The sequence below is a fragment of the Corvus kubaryi genome, unplaced genomic scaffold, assembly GCF_017639235.1.
Source record: "Corvus kubaryi isolate FWS band 111438036 unplaced genomic scaffold, C.kubaryi_AGA036_p1.0 65131, whole genome shotgun sequence".
NCBI classification, from domain to species: Eukaryota; Metazoa; Chordata; class Aves; order Passeriformes; family Corvidae; genus Corvus; species Corvus kubaryi.
The window spans coordinates 28,756-49,058 of record NW_024581784.1 but is presented as its reverse complement, the minus strand read 5'-3'; the positions used below and the strand labels follow the sequence as shown (position 1 = coordinate 49,058).

Below are 20,303 nucleotides of genomic sequence, written 5' to 3'. Positions count from 1 at the left end.
CCACAGCCCCACAGCCCCACAGCCCCATCCCATGGCCCCACAGCCCCACACCACAGCCCCACACCACAGCTGTTTGCCATGGCCCCATTAGCCCACGGCCCCACGCCACAGCCCGTGCCAGCCTTTGCATAAGCAGCACCGAGGTGCAGTGACTCACACCGCTGCAGCGGGGCCACGTGCCCAGCACCATGCCCGATCCCACTGGCTGCCAGGACTGGCACAGCTGGCCAAGCCACATCCCATCCCCATGGTCTGAGGGCACTGCCCTGTTTGGCGCAGCTGAGGGACCCTCATCCTGCACCAGCGAGGCGCTCCGGCAGCAGGGCTGGGAGGAAGGGTGCCACTGACACCACGGAGAGGGCAAAGCAGTGGGACCCAGCCCCTGAGCAGGGGGTGCCCCCTTGTATCACCCCCACAGCCGGGGGGACACAATGAGGCTCAGTGGTTGCAATTGCTGCGGTTCCCCCCGGCCCCCACTGCTGCCCCCGCCCCCGGCCCGGTATGGGGGGACATGGCTGCACCCTCATCCATGGGGCACATCCCCCTGCCAGCAGCTGAGGATGAGGTTTGGGGACACCAATGCCGCGTTCACCCCGTGACCCACTCCCTGCAGGGCAGGTCAACCATTCCCCATGGGAAACTGAGTCACGGCAGGCGCCTGGCAGTGCCCGTGGCAGGGAGCCCACGGCAGAGCCTCCGCGGGGTCCGGCCGTGCCGGCCCGGGGCTCGCCGAGCTAGGGGCTGCTGTCACAGCCCTGGCGGTGATCGCCGAGTGGGGCGAGGGGCTCTGGGTGTGGGGCGGGCGATGCTGGCAGAAGGTTCCCCTCTCGCTGGGTGGGGCTCGAGGGAGAGCAAACAGTGATTAAGGCGCGATGGTGTCATCCGGAATTCCTGCTCACCTCCGGGCCAGCCAGAGGCAAGCTGGGCTGATCCTGGCGGCAGAGCCGTGCCAGTGGTGGCCACTTCAGTGTTGCCACAGGTTGGCAGTGCCCCGCCGTCTGCCCTGGCCCTGATCACAAAGATTTAGCAGCAAGGCTGGGCGAGGAGGAGAAGTGCTGGATGGTGGCAAGTGTCAGTTTCTGCTTCCTTATCCCTTCCTGGTGGCCATTTCCTTCCTCTGCCACTGGTGCCACCTGCACTGGGCTGGATCCAGCCCCGCTGGACCTGTCCCCCGGCATTGCCCTGGTGGGTGCAGCTCCTGGCACCGAGTCCGAGCCTGACGCCACCCAGGAACCAAAGGCCCTCCAGCCCCACTGCTTCCCATCACCAGCAACAGCACCAGCAGATACTGGGGTGAGGGTCCCTGCACCAACGAGCTGTGAACGGAGCTGCACCAGCTCCTGTCACAGCCTGGGGAGGGAGAGAGGGTTTTTGGAGGTTCTGTCACCTCCAGTGCTGCCACCGCAGAAGCAGCCCCGGGCAAGGCCGCTCCTCTCTCAGGAACAAATGTTACTGCAGGGGCTCAGCCACCAGTGAACTGGCCCCACCTCGCTCTGGCTTTCCTGGGGCCAGGACCCCAATTTAAACCCGGCCAAGTCCATGGGGTGAGACCCTGCTCACCAGAAAAAGGGGTCCTGCTCTGGTAGAGCCTCTCCACCTCCACGCTTGGGGCCCTAAAACCACGGGGCCGAGTCCCAGACCTGCAGCACCCAGCAGCTGCTCAGGTAACCCTGCAGCATCTCCTTCTCCCCTGGGTCTTTCCCCGGGTCATTCCCGAACCTGTCGGTGCCGGACCGGGCGCCGCACACGAAGGGTTAAAGAGACGGCGGCGGGGAGCGGGAGCGTGGATGGGTGCGTGGGTCCCGCGTTGCTCACGGCAGGTGTGGTGCCGCTTATGTAACCTCCTCATACTTTTGGGTTGCGCCGAGCACTCGGGGAGTATTTTCGCTCTCGCTCTGGCGCGATTCAGCCACGGCTGTCCCAACAGCAGCAATCGGCGACCGCCTTTTGGGAGGGGCGAGTTCGCCGGGGCCGGACCCTGCGTGCCACGAAGAGTCACTGCGCTGCTCCCGGTCTCAGTTTCCCCATCTGAAATGGGGCTAATGAGGGTGACCTGCTTCGGGCAGCTCCCGTGACCCCGGGGGACGGCAGCGGCCTCGCCGCGCACGCCGCCGGCTCAGGCGCTGCCCCTGCCCGGGGCGCTCGGGATGCGCACCGGGGTGGGATTTCTGGCTCCATCCGGGGCTGTGCTAGCAGGAGCCGTGCTGGAAGCAGAGCCTGCGAAGAGCGAGGCGAGACGTCGCCCCGCGTCCCGTCTGCGTGCCCATCCATGCAGAGGGGGCAGGAAAGCCGGGAGGAAGGAGCGAATCCGACCGGCGAGAGCAGCGAACCCGTTCCCAATCGCCATCAGCAAAATCATGTCAGACAGCAGCACTGGAGCGCGCTGGGCGGCTCGGCCCCTCCGCCCCCCGCACCTCCCGCCCCCAGCCCGTGTCCCCCTCCCTGCTGCAGCCGCTCCCGCACCGCAGCAGAGCCGGGCGGCTCTCGGCACATGGGTGGGAGCACACAAAGTGCCACCACGGCTCAGCCCCAGCATCCCTCTGCCACTGCCACCTGCCCGTGCCAGAGCAGGGGGACAGTTTCAGGAACAGCAGGGGACCCCCTCTGCCAGCGGCCCATCAGCATCCCTGCACCCCCGGCTCAGCTCAGCCTTTGGGATGGATGTGGGCTGAAATTGCCCTCTTCAGCTGCGATTAAATGGTTTGATTTGAGTGTTGGGGGGCTGAGGTGTCCCCACAGGGCCTAGCTGTGAGGGCAGGAGGCCACCCAGGGAGGAGGTAGGGATGCCATGGGTGGTGATGGTGGCTGCATCTGTGCCTGTGGTGGGTGTTGTCTCCATGTCCATGGCTGATGTGGCTGTGCTATGCTTGTGACCACGACTGGATGCCATGCTCACAGCAGATGCCACTTCCATGCCTGTGGTGATGCCAGGTCCACACCCATGTTGGGTGCCAGGTCCATGTCTGCAGTGGGAGTTGTGCTCATGCCTATGGCAGATGTCTTCTCCACACACATCAGGTCTCCAGGCCAGTGCCACTGTCCCCAGGACCCAGGCATCTCTGGGCACTGCTGAACACTGACCCTGGCACCTGAGCCCAGCGTGACCAGGACCAGCCGCCTCCACCCCTGTGATGTGGCACCAGGGAGGACTCTGGTGACCTGGTGTACCACAAACCCCAGCCAGGGGACTTTGCCCCGTGCCGACATCTCGGGCTCTGCACAGCGAGGCCGCGTTGTGTGGTCCAGAGCCACCATCTCTGCATGTCTTAGGCAGTGTGTCCCAGTGTCCCGTAATCCGGGGTACAACCCCCGGCCCCAAAGCCATCCGTGTGTAACCCAGCATGAAGGACAGGGTGGGAATGCCTCCCTGCCGCCTTCAAAGCTTCCCACTACTTCCATGGCACCATTCCCGACCCGCAGGTCTCCCAGGTGGGATGTGCCCCCAGACCTCAGCATCTGCGCCCTGGCATGGGCACCTGGGGCAGCCGCATGGGGGTCCCCCCGCTCTCCACACCCCCCCAGCGCCAGGTGTTGCACCTTCGGCAGAGGCCCCCCGCCCCGCCCCGCCCCGCCCTGCCCTGCCCTGTCCTGTCGGGGGCTTCTGGGGTCCCCGCGCCGAGCCGGGGACAGCGCCTGGCGGGGGCAGCGGGGCTGCACGGGAGCGGAGTGAAGCAAGGGAGCGGTGATTCAGCGGGACACGCAGCCGGCCCCGTGCCTGGGCGAGCCGGGGCAGGACGGGCACCGGCACGGCCCTACCGGGGGCGGGCAGCCCCGGGGGGCAGCTCCGAGCTCCCCGCGGCCACAGCCGAGCAGGGGTCGCGCAGACCCCGGTCCCGGGGAGGCGCCGGCAGCGCCCGCGCAGCGCCGAGCACCGGGCGGCGGAGCGGCGGGGATGGGGATGGAGCGGGAGGAGGAGGAGGACGAAGGGCAGGAGGTGGGGCTGGAAGTGAAACCGATTGGGGGGGGGGGGGCGGGGCGGGCTCGTCATGTGAACGGCCGCATGCTCGGGCAGAAGTGGGTCACGGCGCGGCGGAGGGGCAGGTGCCAGAGCCGCCCGGTGCCTCCCGGTGCTTCCCGGTGCCGCCCGGTGCCTCCCGGTGCCGCCGCTCTCCGCCGCGCCCCGCGCCGCTCCGGACCCCCGCGCCGCCCCATGCGCCCGCCGGCGCCCTGACCGCGGCGGACACGATGCGAGGTGGGTTCGGGGGGCTGGGGGCTGAGGGGGGCAGCGGCAGAAGTTGGTCCCGGTGGGGATCGGGGGGACCCGCACCAGCCTGGAGGAGGGGGACGGGAAGGACCCGACGTCAGCCCGGACTGGGATACGGGGGATCTGCATCAGCCCCGCGGAGGGGGCCGGGGGGACTCGGTGTCGGCCTGGACAGTGACAAGGGGGGACCCGCATCAGCTTCGCTGGAGGGGGACGAGGGGGACCCGTATCAGCCCCGCGGAGGGGATGGGAAGGACCCCGCACCAGCCCCACTGGGGACACGGGGGACCCGCATCAGCCTGGCTGGAACGGGACAGGGGGGTCCCACACCAGCCCCGCGGAGGGGAACAAGGGGGGAAGGCGCACCAGCCCCGCCGGGGCCGCTCTGCCTCCTCCAGCTCCCCCTTCGTTAGGAATAAAATTCTTGTTTATTTTGCTTTGCTTTCCGACGCCGGCTTAGACGCACTCTTAAGCTTTTCCCCACACTAAACCCCTTAATCTCCTCTTCAATATGTTGCTCCCACCAGGGCTGGATTTATTGTAGTTTTTTCCCCCTTTTCCCCCTCCCCACGGCGTGGGGGGCAGTTTGGGAGGCTCCTACAGGGACGGGCGAGGAATCAGGTGCAATTTTGGGTGCCCCTTGTCCAGGGCAGGGGCGAATCGTGCCAGCACCTGCCTGGTTTTACCCGTTACCAAAGGCAATTCCTACTTTTCACCCCTCTGCTTTGCCAAGCAGGCGGTGGGGAGGAGGAGGATGGAGGGAGGAAGGCTCCAGCGGGACAATCCAGCGGGGCCTGGTGATGGTGACGCAGCGGTGGCCGGGCTCAGCTCTGTTCCCAACACGCTGGGAGCACCGCTGCAACCTGGGCTGCGATTTTCATCCTCCTCTAAATCATTTTTCCATCATCCCCTGCCTTCCCCGAGCCCTTCGCCCTGCCAGGACTCCTTCGTGCCCCTCCATGGGTGTGTTTTGGGGGTGCAGGTCCTGGGCACGTTTTGGGGTGTGGGTACCAGGACGTTCATCCCCGAGCTCCTCAAATCCTGTTTCCTCCCCGCACCGCGGGTGCTGCGGCTCTGCCCCCACCGCACTCTTGTGTAACGGTGGGGCCGGGCTGGGTGAGAAGGGCGAGGAGAGCCCCCCACATCCCCTTCCTGCCTCACGACATCCTGGGTTTTCACCTTTATTAGGACGGAGGAAAGCATTAACGCCTGTCTAATTACGAACACGCCTGGCTCTTACGTAGCACTTGCACAGCCAGCACCGGCTTAATTAGCAACCGGGAGAACTTTTCCTTTTTTTAAAAAATATTTTTCCTTGCCCCCCTGAATTGCTGTGTGGTGACCCTAATTTAGGGCCAAACCCTCCTGATATCCCACCATTCCCCTCAGTCGGGCGTTTTTCCCGCAGTCCCGCGTCCTCATCTCTCTCGAAGCCCAAATGCCGCATGGCGACGCCAAATTGATTCAATCTCCATTTTCCTTCCCAAAACCGCCACCGCTCTGCCCCGTTCCCCCGGGGGCCACAGCAGCTCCTCGCTCCTGTCCTTCCCTGCGCCGCGGCTGCGCCGGGGCCGGGGAAGAGGCTTTGCCTTGTATAATCCTATACGGTTTCCAGCCCTCCTGCTCGCTTGTTTTGCAAGCAGCGTGGCGAGGAGCGTGCGGTGGCTCGGCAGCCTTTGCGACTTGTCCTAGTGACCTAGATCTGTCATTGGAAAAATCAGAGAGGGCGGAGGAGGAGCTTCCCTGCCCGTTTCGGCGGCGTGCACACGCTGGCGCGGCCGAGGGCGGCCGGCACCCACCGGCCCTCCCGCACGACGGCTGCGCCTGTCCCGGGTACCACAGCGCAGGGATGGCCGTGCCTGGCACTTCCCAAAAAACAAGCCTGCAAGAGAAAGCTGTCCACTGGCTTTATGGGGTCCTGAGGGGTCCAGACGGGATTTGGGATCCCCCACCCCGATAACCCCAGGGGGAGTCAGCGCCTGGAGAGGAAAGAGCAGTGGTGGGGGGACGGTGGTCCCTGTGCCCAGCCCAACGTCCCTGTCCCTGCTCCCTGTCACGTTTAACTTTGAACTCGCAGCGGCTATTTAAAGAGCTGCTAATGTCTAAATCAGCACGGTTTATCGGATGTGGTGAGCAGAGCTGCTCTCCTGCCTTTTTTTAGCCCCAGGGAGATAATTCCCCCCGGTTTAGCAGCAGTGCTGGAGGGGTTCTCCCACCGCAGCTTTGTCCCCACCCTGGGCTGCCACCCCCCTCCCCGCTGCCTCACCTTTGCCACCCTTCTCCACCAGCCAAAGTGCAAAGGGCTGCGTCCTGCGCCGGCGGGGCTGGCCTTGGCACGGAGCTGCGTGGCACGGGAGCTGCTGAACCGGAGCTGCTGAACCGGAGCGGCCCGGGCAGGAGCCGGGCGGCCCTGGGGGAGCCACATCGCCCATCCGGCGCTACGATTTCCCTGTTGGGGGCACACAGGGACAGGGAAAAACAGCACTTTGCTGGAGGCTGGGGAGAATGCAAAACTTCCGTCCGCGTGGCTGCAAGGGAAGGTGGCCAGAGGTTGCCCCAGGGCAGGGTGAGAGCAGCTGAGCGCTGTTCTGGCCCAAAGTTTCCAGAAAATCTTTGCTAATCAATTAGGAAAGCAGTTCCCCCCCCCAGCATCACAGCCCGGCACGGGGCCGTGGTTTTGTCATCTAAATTTTCCCTACTGCCCACTTGGCCTCGGTGCTGCTGGTGCTGCCCGTGTCTCTGTGCCTGGAGCCGGGGCTGTGAACACCTGGCTTGTTTGGGGTTCCCCGGGGTGCATGCATGGGGATGGGATTTTTTGGCAGCGATGGCCAAAAATCTCGGTGCTGGGAGACCCCGGAGTGCTGCAGCACTGGAGTCTGTTTAATAGCAAAGCCAACAGCAGATGTAAAGGGTGATAATTCCCTTTATTTCCTTATTTATTCCTACCCCAACAGCAAAACACAGCTGTGGATGGGGGCTGTGGGGAAGCTGTTGAGGGTTGAGGTTGCTGCAGGAGATGCAGGAGTGGAGCCGGGGGTTACGGCAGGAATGGGAAGATGGGGTGGCATCGTAGGTCCCTGCATGTCCCTGTGGGTCCCTGCGTGTCCCTGTGCAGCCTGGACTCATCCTCCTCTCCCTGCTCTGGGTGCACCAGGGGGATGCTGAGTCCCCGTGGAAGGGGAGAAGTGGTGGAGGCAAAGCATCGGAGCATCCCGGTGCCCTGGCTGGGGCTGGGGTGTCCAGGGGGGCTGGCAGGGCTGCTGCCAATTACCAGAGGTGCCTGTCCTGCGGCATCGATCGAGGCCGGCAGATGGATGGGGCGCGGAGCTGCTGTCCCAGCAGGATCACAGGGTAACGAGCCTGGGCACTGGGGAAGTGCCGGGGGTATTTGGGGCAGGGATGGCCCCAGAGACATGGAGACACCTCTGAAATACTCAGAACTGGGATGCTCACCCCACTACCTCTGGCAAGGGCACCACAGCCTCGCGTGGCCCCAACCAAGGGAAGGGGTGGCCATATTCTGCCCCTGTGGGGTGACAGCTGTGCAGGCTCACCCTGGGGGACTGTGCAGAGGATTGTGCAGGGATCTGCCAGTGCACCCCAAACATCCCCCTCCCAGGAGTCCTCACCCCGCAGCCAGGGGCACCCAGTTCTCCGATGGGAGCGGGGGCAGCTCCAAAAAGCCTCCAGCAGCAGTGGGGTCACCACATATCCCGAGGCTCAATGGGGTGCTGAGGATTTCGGGGTGATTCCCCAAAGCAGTGAGATCATACGGCCGAGGGGAGGGATGGGGGGACGAGGAGGAGGAGGATGGGGCCACCGTCCTCCCTGCACCACAGAGGGGGGTCCAGCCCCCCGTGGCTGCATCCTGCAGGGCCTACCTTGTTTTGTTTTGGGGTGCAAGGGATGCCCGCCCTTGGGGCGGAGGCGATGGAAAGGAGGGTGTGCCGGCGTGGCACCAAGGCTGGTTCCTGCTCCGGGGAGGGCGGATCTGGCTCTGCCGAAACCACCGGAGCCTCCAGCATGGTCTGGGGCGAGAGGTGCTGGGCTGGAGGGGACACACACATCGGGGTCTGGGGGGTGACAGGCGACCCAGTCACTGTGCAGGGACAGACCTGTGTCCCTCACCTGGAGCTGCGGCCCAGGGTGGCAAACAGGAGGTATCACCCCAAAATGCCCCAATATCCCCGCTCCCCGTGGCGGGAGGTCGGGCTGCTGCCCGGAGCCCCAGCCCGGTCCCGGTGCGGCCGCGGCCCCGGAAGGGTTAAGGGCCGTGGTTACACAAGCGCGCGTGGCCACGGGCAGAAAGTGTGTCAGTGGGACAGGATGGCTCCAACCGCGGGGCCACGCGCAGCCGCCGCACCGGGGGCCATCGCCCCGCCACGGCCGGGCCCCGTGGCCGGACCGTGCCACAAGGGCCACTTACATAAGGGCCGGCCGATGGCAGCGGGCCGGGAGTTGGGCAAGAAGTGTTTACAGTGGGAGGAGAGCAAATACCACCGCCGGGACATTTTAATTGCCGGCTGGAGATCATTATTACTTATTTTTTTAACCCTTTTGTTGTTTCTTTTATCCTGCTCCCTATTTTAGCCCCATCGGCCCCAGGGTGGAGTTTCCCTGCTTCCTTCCCCAGAGGGGGAAGAGGTTCACCCCCTCCTAAATGCCCCCCCCGCCCCGTTCACAGTGTGGCCGATGCTGGCACGGTTGTGGTGGGAGGAGATGCCAAACTCTCCGGTGAGGAAACTGAGGCACGGGGGGGGCGCGGGGGGGGGAGGACTATCCGGGATTTGGGGTCTACTGTGGTGTTTCCCCTGATCACAGTGAGATTTAGGGGATGCAGGAGCTGCTGTGGCCACCTCACCCACACCCGCATTCCTCATCCTTCTGGATCTGCCCCAGGAGGGTGTTTGGGGGTCACAGGGGAGATGGTCCGGCCGCTCTGGGGGTTCGTGGCTGCGGAACGAGGGGACACGGATGGAGCCGGCTCGGTGATTCAGCCGGGTTTACAATCGGAGCAGCAATTAACCGTGCTGGGCTGTAATTGCCATCGCCAGGTTACGGCCCTATCTCCACGTCAGTTATTTGGGGCGAGCGTCTTACGAGCGGGTCAGGTGCCAGCGGCGGGCACGGCCGGGTAATTAGCAGGACGGTAATTAGAGTCCCAAAAGGCTGCAGGCACACGGCAGGTGCTCAGGGCTTCTCCTTCGCCAGGACAGCATCATCGCCATCACCCTTGGCTCCGGCTCGGGGGGCTCTCGGGGGGCTCCCCTCCGGCGCGGGGGCGAGATTTGGCCATCGGCATCACACGAAGCTTTTGGGATCGTTGGTGCTTTTGAGGCATTGCGGGGCGGCATCGCTGGGCTCTGCTGGGTGGGTGCCGGCGGTACCGGGCCGTGCTCAGCCCCGGCGCTTGCCGGTGCCGGTAATTCCGGGTACCGGAGTATCGGCCGCGGGCGTGAGGGCGCGGCGGCCGCGATGCATCACCCGCGCTGCCGGCGGCTGCAATTAACGTTGCATAACGAGCCGACGCCGCTTCCTGCCGAGGGTGGCACCCCCTCCCTGTGCCCCCCGCGATGCCACCACCTCGGTCCCATCCGGGCGATTGGGGCAGGGTGTCGGAGTGGGGCGGGGTCCCTGAGGTCCGGCAGCGTGGGGGAAGATGGCAGCAGGATCCAGGGAACTGGGGGGTCATCGGAGCTGGGTGATGATTTGGGGGTGGCCACACGTGGCCCTCCTGGTGCCTCCGTCCCCCTGCCAAAGGGGTGGCCCTGCGGCTGCGGTGTTGGTGCAGCTGTGGGGGATGTGAGGATGCTCTGGACATCCCCGCCCTGCCCTGCCCGGGGAAATCAGCTCTGCTCTCCCAGGCCCAGAACCACGACAGAGGATTTGGGGAGGGGCACGGATGGGATGTGACTCCCTTGAGTCGGAGGGTGGGGGACAACACACAGCCCTGGGAGAAGCCCAGCTCAGCAGCCTGGGGAAGGAGGGGTGAGCCCCCAAATCCCCTGGTGCGTATGGGGCATTGGGTTAAGCAGTGAGTCAAAGGATGTAGGAGGGATCCATCCCTCTCCTTACACCTGGACTCGGAGCGAGTCCTTCCCCAGTGTGGCCGGAAGCAAACCTGCCCCAGGGGCTACAGGGATGCATTCCTGGGGGAGGACTGATGGCATCCCTGGGGGTACCAATGCCATCCCTGGGACATTGAGCATCCCTGAGGGACTGATAGTGTCCCTGGGAGGGACCAATTCCATCCCTGGGGAACTGAGCAGCCCTGAGGGACCGATGGCATCCCTGGGGGACCAATGGCACCTTGGCTGCTCCTTGCCCAGTGAGGCTTCACTGCCCCATGCCAGCCTCCCCCAAGCAGCAAGGGACCCCAGGACCCTGCCGGGTGCTGGGGTACGGGTGGCACTGGCCAAGCACTGGGATTGTCACCCACAGAGGCGGCCCCACAAAACACATCCCTCGATGAGAGCCAATGGCTCCCAGGGGAGAAGAGAGGCAGAAGGGAATTACCCGAGCAGGGATTTGCACACGCCCAGGAGATTGGAAATAACCATAATCTGGCCAGGGGGGTTATTTTGGTGCGGCGGTGGCTGCCCAGCACCCTCGAGAGCAACGCCAGGCTGAGCCCGGATGGGGGTGTGGGGGCTGGAGCGGGGATTAGAGGGTGCAGAGATGCCGGGAGGCACGTACGAGTCCCGGGAGTGCCGTGCGTCCCCCCCGCACGGGTGGGGAGGGCAGAGCCAGCCCAGATTTGGGGCAGCTGGAAAATGAGGAGGACGAAGCCTATTAGCAGCTCAGTGCCAGCGAAGCAGAAGCGGGGAGGGAAGCGGATTTGTGGGGGGAAGGGGGCTGGGACCTTGAGCTGGGGATGGCTATATCGGTCCTGGGTTTCACAGGAGCTGCTGGGGGGATGGGGGGGCCCAGACCCTCTGCTTGGGTCAGACCTCCAGCAGCAGAGCATGTGCTGCTGCAGGGATGGGAACGGTCCCTGTGCCAAGGCTGTCCCTGTCCGGGGCACACATCAGCTGAAAAACAAGGGGACTGATTCCAAAACAGGGTCCGGGGCAGGCTGGGGAAGAAACATCCCGTGGTCTCCTGGATCCAAGGGCTTTCTTACCCTGTCCCTCACTGCTGGACGGGATGGGGGTACCCCACGCCCTGTCTGAGCTTTTTAGGGACCTCTCAGAGGTGCAAGAATCCTTATGGATTCTGTGGGAAGGGCTGTGCTGCCGGTGGGTCCAGCTCTCGTGCCTCAGTTTCCCCAGGTGCTGAGCCAGCCCGCGGCTGTCGTGGACGGGAGGCCACCTCCCTCCTCCCGTTCAGCAGTGACCATTATTAACCACCGTGCTTTCCCCCCTTTCCCCATCCCCCGCAGCCCAAATCGAGGTGATCCCGTGCAAGATCTGCGGAGACAAATCCTCAGGGATCCACTACGGTGTCATCACCTGTGAAGGCTGCAAGGTGAGCCCGGGGACGCCTGGAGCCGGGTGCCGGCAGGGGGGTGGGCACGGGGTCTGGCTTCCAGCCGGGCACTTTCCCAACTCCTCCCGTCCCATCCCGGGCAGGGTTTCTTTCGGAGGAGCCAGCAGAACAACGCCAGCTACTCCTGCTCCCGGCAGAGGAACTGCCTGATCGACCGCACCAACCGCAACCGCTGCCAGCACTGCCGCCTGCAGAAATGCCTGGCACTGGGCATGTCCCGCGACGGTGAGTCGTGCACCCGAGGTGCCCCGGGGTCTCCAGGGGCCACCTGCTCCTCCTCGGAGCGAGTCAGGCTCTCAGGGTGAAGCTGCTTTCCCCGCAGGGCCAGCCCGGTGCAAGGAGAGTTTGGGAAGCAAGAAATGCTTTTGTGTTTTCCACGGGAAAATCTAAACTGGTTCTGTTTGGTTTGACCCAGGGTTGGTCTGGGGCGGGGGGGTGCAGCCAGTGGGGTCCCAGCCCCGCTCGGGGCTCACAGACCCCCAAACCAGGCCCTCCCCGGGGAGCCAGGACGTTTCCCAGGGTAGTGGGGGACGTGGCTTTGCTCTGGGGGGTGAAGCTGCCCTGACGCGGCCGCTGTCTCCCCCTGGGGCAGCGGTGAAGTTCGGCCGCATGTCCAAGAAGCAGCGGGACAGCCTCTACGCCGAGGTGCAGAAGCACCAGCAGAGCCAGGAGCAGAGCGGCGGCACCAAGGATGAGCCCGAGCCCCTGAGCCGCGTCTACACCACGAGCGTCAGCAGCGGCCTCTCGGACCTGGACGACATCTCCACGCTGTCGGACGGGCTCCTCTTCGACTTCCCCCTGACCCCCGATGGCAGCAGCACCTACTACAACCTGGACCTGCTGGCCTCGGCGCAGCCCTCGCCTGACCAGTCCAGCCTGGACGTGGCTGATGCCACGCTCATCAAGCAGGAGTCCATCTACGAGCTGATGCTGGAGCCGGCGCTGTTGGCACACGGGGCGCTGGAAGGTGCCCAGCTGCCCCCCGACATCTCTGTCCTAGAGATCGGTGAGCGCCAGTGCAGTGCAGGGCCCCGAGGGTGGTGCTTGGGGCCACCCCAGCACCTTGCAGGACACACCCAGCTCTGGGTACACTCACCTGGTCTAGGGAAACGTGTCCCTGCTCACGGCAGAGGGTTGGAACGAGGTTTAAGATGAGTAAGTGGATGGGATTTAAGCTTCCAACCCAAACCATTCTGGGATTCTACGATAGTGAGTCCAGCCTCAGCTTTCAGAGCAGCCCCAGGGCTCCCTGATGGAGCTCAGCACACCCAAGGTCACGTGGCACATCCCTCGCTTGCTTTAGGCTCAGCCCCTGCTGCCCAGTCTGTCCTCACACCCCGGTGACACCATGTGAGAGCCCCTCCACCCCTCAGCCCCAGCCGCCCCACAAGAGAGGATGGGGTTGGGGTCCCCAGGTCTCACCTCCCGCTGCCCCCACCTTGCAGACCGGGTGGCCCAGAACGTGGTGAAGTCACACCTGGAGACGTGCCAGTACACAACGGAGGAGCTCAAGCGCCTGGCGTGGAGCCTCTACTCGCCCGAGGAGGTCCGTGCCCTGCAGAGCAAGGTGAGTGCCACTGTCACAGCCCCTGCCACAGCCAGTGTCCCCTGGGGCTATGCCGAGCTGAGGGTGAAGGTGAGGAGGGTGAGGAGAGTCTGTCAGTGCTTTGGGAGCTGCCCAGATGGGGAGTTTGGGGTGGCAGCTCACATCCCAGGTGTCCTAATGCCACCATCCCCCATGGATGGCACAGCACTGGGGTCTCGTCCCTGCCCCATGGGGTCACAGAGCCGGGGTGCCGGGGTGCCAGCACACCCTGAGAGTGTCCCCCGTGCCGCAGAGCTGCGAGGCCATGTGGCAGCAGTGCTCGCTGCAGATCTCCAACGCCATCCAGTACGTGGTGGAGTTCGCCAAGCGCATCGACGGCTTCATGGAGCTCTGCCAGAATGACCAGATCATCCTCCTGAAAGCCGGTAAGAGGGGGGACCCCACCACCCCCCTCGCGTCCCTGCCGCCCCCCTTCACGTCCCCACTGTCCCCCTCGCGTCCCCAACACCTCTCCTGAGTGGCAGCTGCAGGGCCAGAGGCAAATCTTTTCTCTTGGCTGGTGCTTTCCTTTCGGGGGTCCCCTCCCTCGCTGCCCCAGTTCTCCCAGTGCTGGGGGAGCAGGTGCTGGGCTGGAAGGAGCTGAAGGTCGCGTTTAAGGGCGATGGTGAAGGGGGGCACGTGGGGAGTGGCTGCCTTGGGCAGAGGCTTTTCTCCACAGCCGCCCTCATCCAAATGTCACCCAGAAACTGGGATGGAAATGGGAACAGAAGGTTTTCCCCTGGGAGAAGGGGTGCCAAACTCAAACGGTAGCAGGAAGGATTGAGAGAAAAGGATTGGCCTCTTCTCCCAGCAAGAGACTGGGAAGAGGAGGATGATGGCAGCGCGCACCCACGTTCCCCACCCTTCCATCTGCCCAAGCTGGCGATGCTGTGCCCAGGCCGGGGAGCTGAATGTGCAAAATCCCCAAAACAGTGGAAAAACCTCGTAGTTTCTAATCTGTCAGAGCTGGGGAGCTGAGATTAGCACCCAGCACTGGGGACATGTGCCAGTGTCCCAGCGGGGTGCTGTACCCCAAAGCCAGAGCTGGCCGTGCCTGATGCGCTGGAGTTTAACTCATTCTTTCATTTCTTCCTTCCATTTTCTTTTTATTTATTTTGTTTTCACCCTTTCCTCTCTCTCGGTGCTCCACCACAACCTCGGTCTCTCTGTGCCTGGCTGCGAATGACTGGATAATATTTCCCTTTGGTGAAATATTGTGGTCACAATTGGACACCTAAAAAAACCCAACCAATCCCAAAACCCAAACTGGATTTGTTGAAATACGCATTCTGCTCTTGGGAATGAACAATTTGGACCTCAAACGTGCACTGGGGGCTTTCCTCTTTCTTACATTTGGTCCTGGGGTGATGGAAACCCCCCGACCTTCCCCGCCCCACCCTGCCCTGCCCTGCCCTCGTCTGCGCTCTCTCTGCCTACATCAGGTTGCCTCGAGGTGCTCCTGATCCGCATGATCCGCGCATTCAACCCCTTGAACAACACCATTCTCTTCGAGGGCAAGTTCGGTGGGATGCAGATGTTCAAATCTCTCGGTAAGAGCTGCCTCGCTGCCCCTCCCTCGGGGCTCTCCTCTCCTGCTCTCCTCTCCTGCTCTCCTTCCTCTGTCCTTCCTCTCTCCTTCCTCTCTCCTTCCTCTCTCCTCCTCTCCCTCTCCTCCTCTCCTCCTCTCCTTCTCTCCTTCTCCTCTTCCTCCCCCCCTCCCTCTCCTCTGTTTTCCCTCTCCCTCTCCTCCCTGCGTCTGTCCCTCTCCTCTCCCCCTGCAGCCCAGGCAAGGCTGGAATTTGCAGCCAGGTGAGCACCCAGGACCCTCCTTCACCCATTTCGTCTCCCAAAACCTTTCTAAGCTCTGGGTGCTGCTGGGCTCTGCTGATGGCTGGGCAGAGCAGTGACAGTGATGTCCCTGCTGTCCCCTGCTCAGGCTGTGACGACCTCATCGGTGCCATCTTCGAGCTGGGGAGGACCCTGTGCCGCCTGCAGCTGTCGGACGAGGAGCTCGCCCTCTTTACCGCTGCCGTCCTGCTCTCCCCAGGTACTGGGGGGCCGTGGGGAGAGCCGCACATCCGGGGGTGTCCTGTGGGGAGAGCTGACCCCGTAAACTTCAACGCTGCTTCCTTGGTGGATGATTTCTGTTATTCCTGGGAGAGGAACTTGGGGGAAAAATGCATCTAAAGATGCACAAAATGCATCTGTCAAATCTCCTCAGTGGGAGGAGGAACTGTGTCACACACAGCAGGGAGTGTAGAGAGGAGCCAAGCATCCCCAAAATCATCCTGGAGACCAGGAAGGCTTAAAAGAGCCAGGGGCCACTTCCCTGTGCCTGGGGGAGACCCTGGGGTGACTCTGACCCTGTGGTGACTCTGTCTTTTGCCTCTCGCAGACCGCCCGTGGCTGACTGAGTCCAAGAAGGTGCAAAAGCTCCAGGACAAGATCTACGTGGCCCTGCAGCACGAGATCCAGAAGAAACACTCCGCTGAGGACAAGCTCTCGAAGGTAGTGGCACAGGAAACCCAGCCAAGGGTGCCAGGAGGTGTCTGAGCTGGGGGACGTGGCTGTGCTGGAGCTCCTGAGCCACACACAGACATTTTGGGGAGCGAGACCTCAAACCTGTCAGAGGAGAAGAATTTCTCCTTCCAAGGGCCATGAATCTCCGTTGTGGTGCAGGCAGAGGCAGCACCGTGCTGCTGAGCCTGGCAGTGCATCGGGGAGTGGGGATTTTTAGGCAAAATGAGCTGTTTTGGGAATGCCTTGGAGCTGTGGTGGGGAGGAGCCCCCCCTGTGGAACGACATGGGTTTGGGGGTGAGGCCAGGTTGCTGCCGGGCTGTCCAAAGGTGGGGAATTTGCTGGTGCCCCAGTGCCAGGCAAAGCCAGTGATCCCCAAAGCCACCCGCGGTGCCCAGGGAAGGGGGAACAGCAGTGCAAGGGACACTCATTGAGAACCCAGTGGTCCCCAAACCCCCCTGCTTGTTCCCAAGGGAGGGGGAGCGGTGGCAGCAGGGCCACTACACCCAGGATCCCAGCGGTCACCAGTTCCTTCTCTCCCTGCAGATGGTTTCCAAGCTGCCCTTGATGAAGACCATTTGTAACCTGCACTTGGACAAGCTGGAATTTTTCCGTCTCCTGCACCCGGAGACTGCCATGAACTTCCCCCCCCTCTATAAGGAGGTTTTCAACTCGGAGCTTCAGTACAGCGACCCCCGGGAGAGCTAAGGCCGGGAGCCAGCGGTCCCCTTCGAGTTCCCCAAAACTTGGAGACGAACTGCACTTCAGAGGTTTGGGGCAATTTATTTAAATCAAATAATCAAACTCAAGAGAACCCCGGGGGGGCTGCGGTGCCTCCCCGGCCCCATCTCCTCGCTGTGGATTGCAATAGCTCTTGAATGTAAAGCACCTTGAAGGAAAAAGCAAATGGACTTTGCCATACCAGTGAAATGAATGTGAAATCTCTGCTCGGGAGAGGAGATGCTCCCGGCAGTGGTGAGGGACCGGCTGCTCCCGGTGACACGGGAGGAGGGAGCGCTCTCCCCGCTGTCCTGGCTGCACTCTCCACCTCTGATTTTTATTTCTTTATTTTTTAATTATTATTTTTATTTTATTGTTTTGTTTGTTTTTTTTTTTACCCAAACACCAGGCATGGGATAAAGAAGGGGCAATGCTGACTCAGCTGGGTGGGGTTGGGGCTGGAGCTGAGGAGAGGGAAAAGACAGAGCCTTTGCTTTATTTCATGTCCCACGGGTGCAGCGGGCCCACGGGAGCTTGGCCAAGAAAGGTCTGGCTGTGGCCAGCGGGGGATTCAGCACAGGATTTTCCTGTGGAGGAGGCTGATTTGAGGGAAAGGATTCCCAATGCAGCAGGGGAAAAGTTTTGCAGGGTCTCCATGCCCTCCATCACAGCATTTTCCCAAATTCCCAACCAACTCCTCGTCCAGCTGGGCGACCACCTGACTTTGCAGAGTCCATTCAGCAGTTCACCTGCCTCGTGCCACCTTTCTGCATCCCAGAAGCTTTTCCAAGCCCGTGTGACTTCAGCCAGAGATCAAATCCTGGCCATCCGTGGCCACTGGAGGGGCTCCAGGGCTGCCCCCATCCCCGCGGTGGCCGCAGCAGCCGTGGCTCTCTGGGTACTGCTGTGTGTGTAGTTCTCTTATCAATCCCATTAAAGCCGCCCCACAGTTCAGCACCCAAAGGAGGGTTTGTGACCCTTCCTCCACCCAGACCACAGCTGGTCCCATTCCCAGGTTCCTCCTTCCCACACCACGCATGGGAGCACAGATGTGGCTGCCTGCTGTTGCTTGAGTTGGACCCAGGCTTTCCCCTCAGTGAGCTCCTTAGAACTGTTATTTTGGGGGTTGTTCTCGAGTTAGCAGGATTTAGGAGCTTTTTAGGGGGAGAAACTTCCTCCTGGAGTCAAGGGGAAGTGAAAGGTCCTTATTCCTTCCCGCCAAGGAATAGGGGTGGTTGGAAGGAACGTGGTGTGTTTGGGGCCTGCTGCTCCTTTTGGGAGGCTCAAAAGGGGATGAAGGGAAGGATTTGTGGGGTGATGCTGTTATAGGCCACAGCAGCAGGGGATGCTTGAGAGACTCCGTGGCTCTGCAGATGGATTTTCCCGTCCCAGTTCCTGTTCCTGCTGTAGCAAATGCCAAAAACTACAAGGGAAAAATCTGCTCCGAGGCAGCCCCAGTTTCTGCTGACAAAGGGCTAAAATCCCAAGCCCCTTTCCTGCTTCGTGCTGATTCCTCATGCACCCAATCCCATCCTGCGGCAGCTCGGATCATCCCCGAGCGTGAGCCAAAAACCTTCAGTTCCACAACTGCACCCTTTCAACCAAACGAGCAGCTTTCTTAGTGACGTGAGGGACATTCCTGCTTTTATTAAAAGACCTCCTAGGGAAGACCATGGACCAACCTTGACGAGGGAAGACTCCCCAGGAAGCTGATGGGATTTCTGCTCCACTTGAAGGCAGAGGGAAATTTGGGACCGCGCTCCTTCCCAGCAGCTGCCGCCCGCCTCGCGCAGCCCTGAGCTCCCTGGGTTTGCTGACCACATCCGAACTGCTTCTGGGAGCACACTGGAGCCCGCCAGCCTTGGCTCCCTCTCCACTGGAGCCAGGTCTCTGGGAAAAGGCTGCCGGCCCTCCCACGGCCCCCCGCGACGTCCAGTGCCAATGCGTCGCTGTCCAGCGCAGCGTCCACGGGGTGGGGATGTGCCCGGCTCCTCTCCTGCCCTCTGCAAAGCTTGGACAGAAGTGAGAAGTCAGAACTGCCTTTTACGTCCTGAGGGTTGTGCCTTTTTTTTTTTTGGAAGCATCATTTCCGACAGCACCGTTCACTTCCCGGGAAAAGCACCCCCAGAACCTGACTGTGCTTCTTCACAGCGCCGCCGTGCTTGGAGGGAGCAGCCTGCGGGTGTTTTGAAACGTTTGGGGACAAAGAGAAAAAAAAAAAAAGCACACACCCTTCTTTTCACCCTCAGTATTTGTCAGCCAACAACGCCACCGACTTCATTTCATCCGGCAAAGAACCCAGGAAAGCACCTTAACTCGGGAACAGGCGGAGCCCTCGCCGCCGGCCGCGTTTCTCTGGCTCACGACGCAGCGTCCATCCCGTGGGGAGAGATTTGGGATTATTCTGAGCAATAAGAGCCCCCCGTGGGAACCTAGGGAAGACTGGAAGTATTAAATGCGTGTGACTCGACCTGCCAAACCGCGGGAACCTGCACTTTTCAGTTCTCTTTAAAGGAACCGACTTGATTCGATGATTTCTGGGGAGGGGATAAAGTGATTCGGTGTCAATTCCGTGATTCCTGGCCTGGGACGGGCGCCGCACATGGAAAGGGATGGCAAGGGATGGCAGCCCTGCTGTGGGCTCGCCAGGGCTGTGCCAAGGTCCCTCACACCCCGCTGGGCCACCCAGAGCCCTGAGCTCGCAGGGAAAGGGCGAACGACAAAGCCTGGGCAGAGATGCCTGAAAAAGGGAGAATTCCGCTCTGTGGCCAGTGGGGAGGGTGCCCAGGAGCCCTGAGCCCCGCTGGCTCCGGTGCTCCGTGCTCAGAGGCGTTCCCATCCCGACGTGCGATGTTCCTTTCCAGCAGCCCTGGGCAGCCTCGGCCGCCAGCGATGGCTCTTTTCCAGACCAAGATTAATTTAGTGTTTGTTTGTCTGCTCTGGCAGTTTAGCTGAGTGTCCATTTCCACCCACAGAACCCTCACACTGTGTATAAAGATGGATCAAAAATATATATAATATATATTCTTGTGAATGTTGGTGCAAAAGAGAAAAATATATAAAGTTTCAGTCGGCTTAATGTTATTTTTTATCTCTATGAATGAAAGGAAGAAATGGAAAACCTTTTATTTCCATTTACCACCCCTCCACATACACCTACCTGTAGATACCAACAGGTTTTATGGAAATGTTTTACTTTTTAGATTTAGGAAAATGCTTCTGTTCTCATTGAATGTTCTGTCTTGTAAGATTGTAATTTCTATTTTTTTAAAGAAAAGAAAATAACTAAATAAAATTTCCTCTTTCAGACCAGTCAGCTTAGGAAGGGAGGGCAGGGGAGGGAGAAATGTTTATTTAAGGACAAAACTGTTGTTGGAATTTTTCATAACATTAAATAAAAAGTAATATAATGTATGGATGACAACCTTTTTCCTGAGGTGTGTTCTGTAGGTACATAGATGTATATTGCACAAAATTTATGGGAAGAAAAATAAAGTGTTTTACAAGGTAAAAAAAAATATATAATGTTGGAAATAGTGATTTTAAATTTTAGCAAAGGGTGAGAGTGGAAGCAAATCCCTCGAAGTGATGGGAAAATCTTTAATTTCTTCTTTCAGGACCCAACTGTACCAGAATCCCACAATGGTTTGGGTTGGAGGAGACTTTAAAGCCCATCCAGTGCCACCCCTGCCATGGGCAGGGACACCTCCCACTGTCCCAGGCTGCTCCAAGCCCCAATGTCCAGCCTGGCCTTGGGCACTGCCAGGGATCCAGGGGCAGCCCCAGCT

General features: G+C 61.3%; 1 protein-coding gene across 1 annotated transcript; it reads left to right on the top strand.

The window, feature by feature from the left end:
• The first annotated feature begins 3,997 nt into the window (after window positions 1-3,997).
• Window positions 3,998-19,936, top strand: LOC121673037 (nuclear receptor ROR-beta-like). Its single transcript, XM_042046068.1, has 10 exons — window positions 3,998-4,192; window positions 11,586-11,671; window positions 11,776-11,917; window positions 12,285-12,698; window positions 13,138-13,259; window positions 13,531-13,663; window positions 14,720-14,827; window positions 15,214-15,324; window positions 15,673-15,785; window positions 16,342-19,936. The coding sequence occupies exons 1-10, from the start codon at window positions 4,186-4,188 to the stop codon at window positions 16,501-16,503; spliced, it is 1,398 nt and encodes a 465-aa protein (XP_041902002.1). The 5' UTR covers window positions 3,998-4,185; the 3' UTR covers window positions 16,504-19,936.
• Window positions 19,937-20,303: the final 367 nt, after the last annotated feature.

Coding starts and splice junctions, on each gene's coding strand:
- LOC121673037 (XM_042046068.1), top strand. Junction 12,699..13,137: donor CATCTCTGTCCTAGAGATCG/GTGAGCGCCAGT, acceptor CCCACCTTGCAG/ACCGGGTGGCCCAGAACGTG. Junction 13,664..14,719: donor GATCATCCTCCTGAAAGCCG/GTAAGAGGGGGG, acceptor TGCCTACATCAG/GTTGCCTCGAGGTGCTCCTG.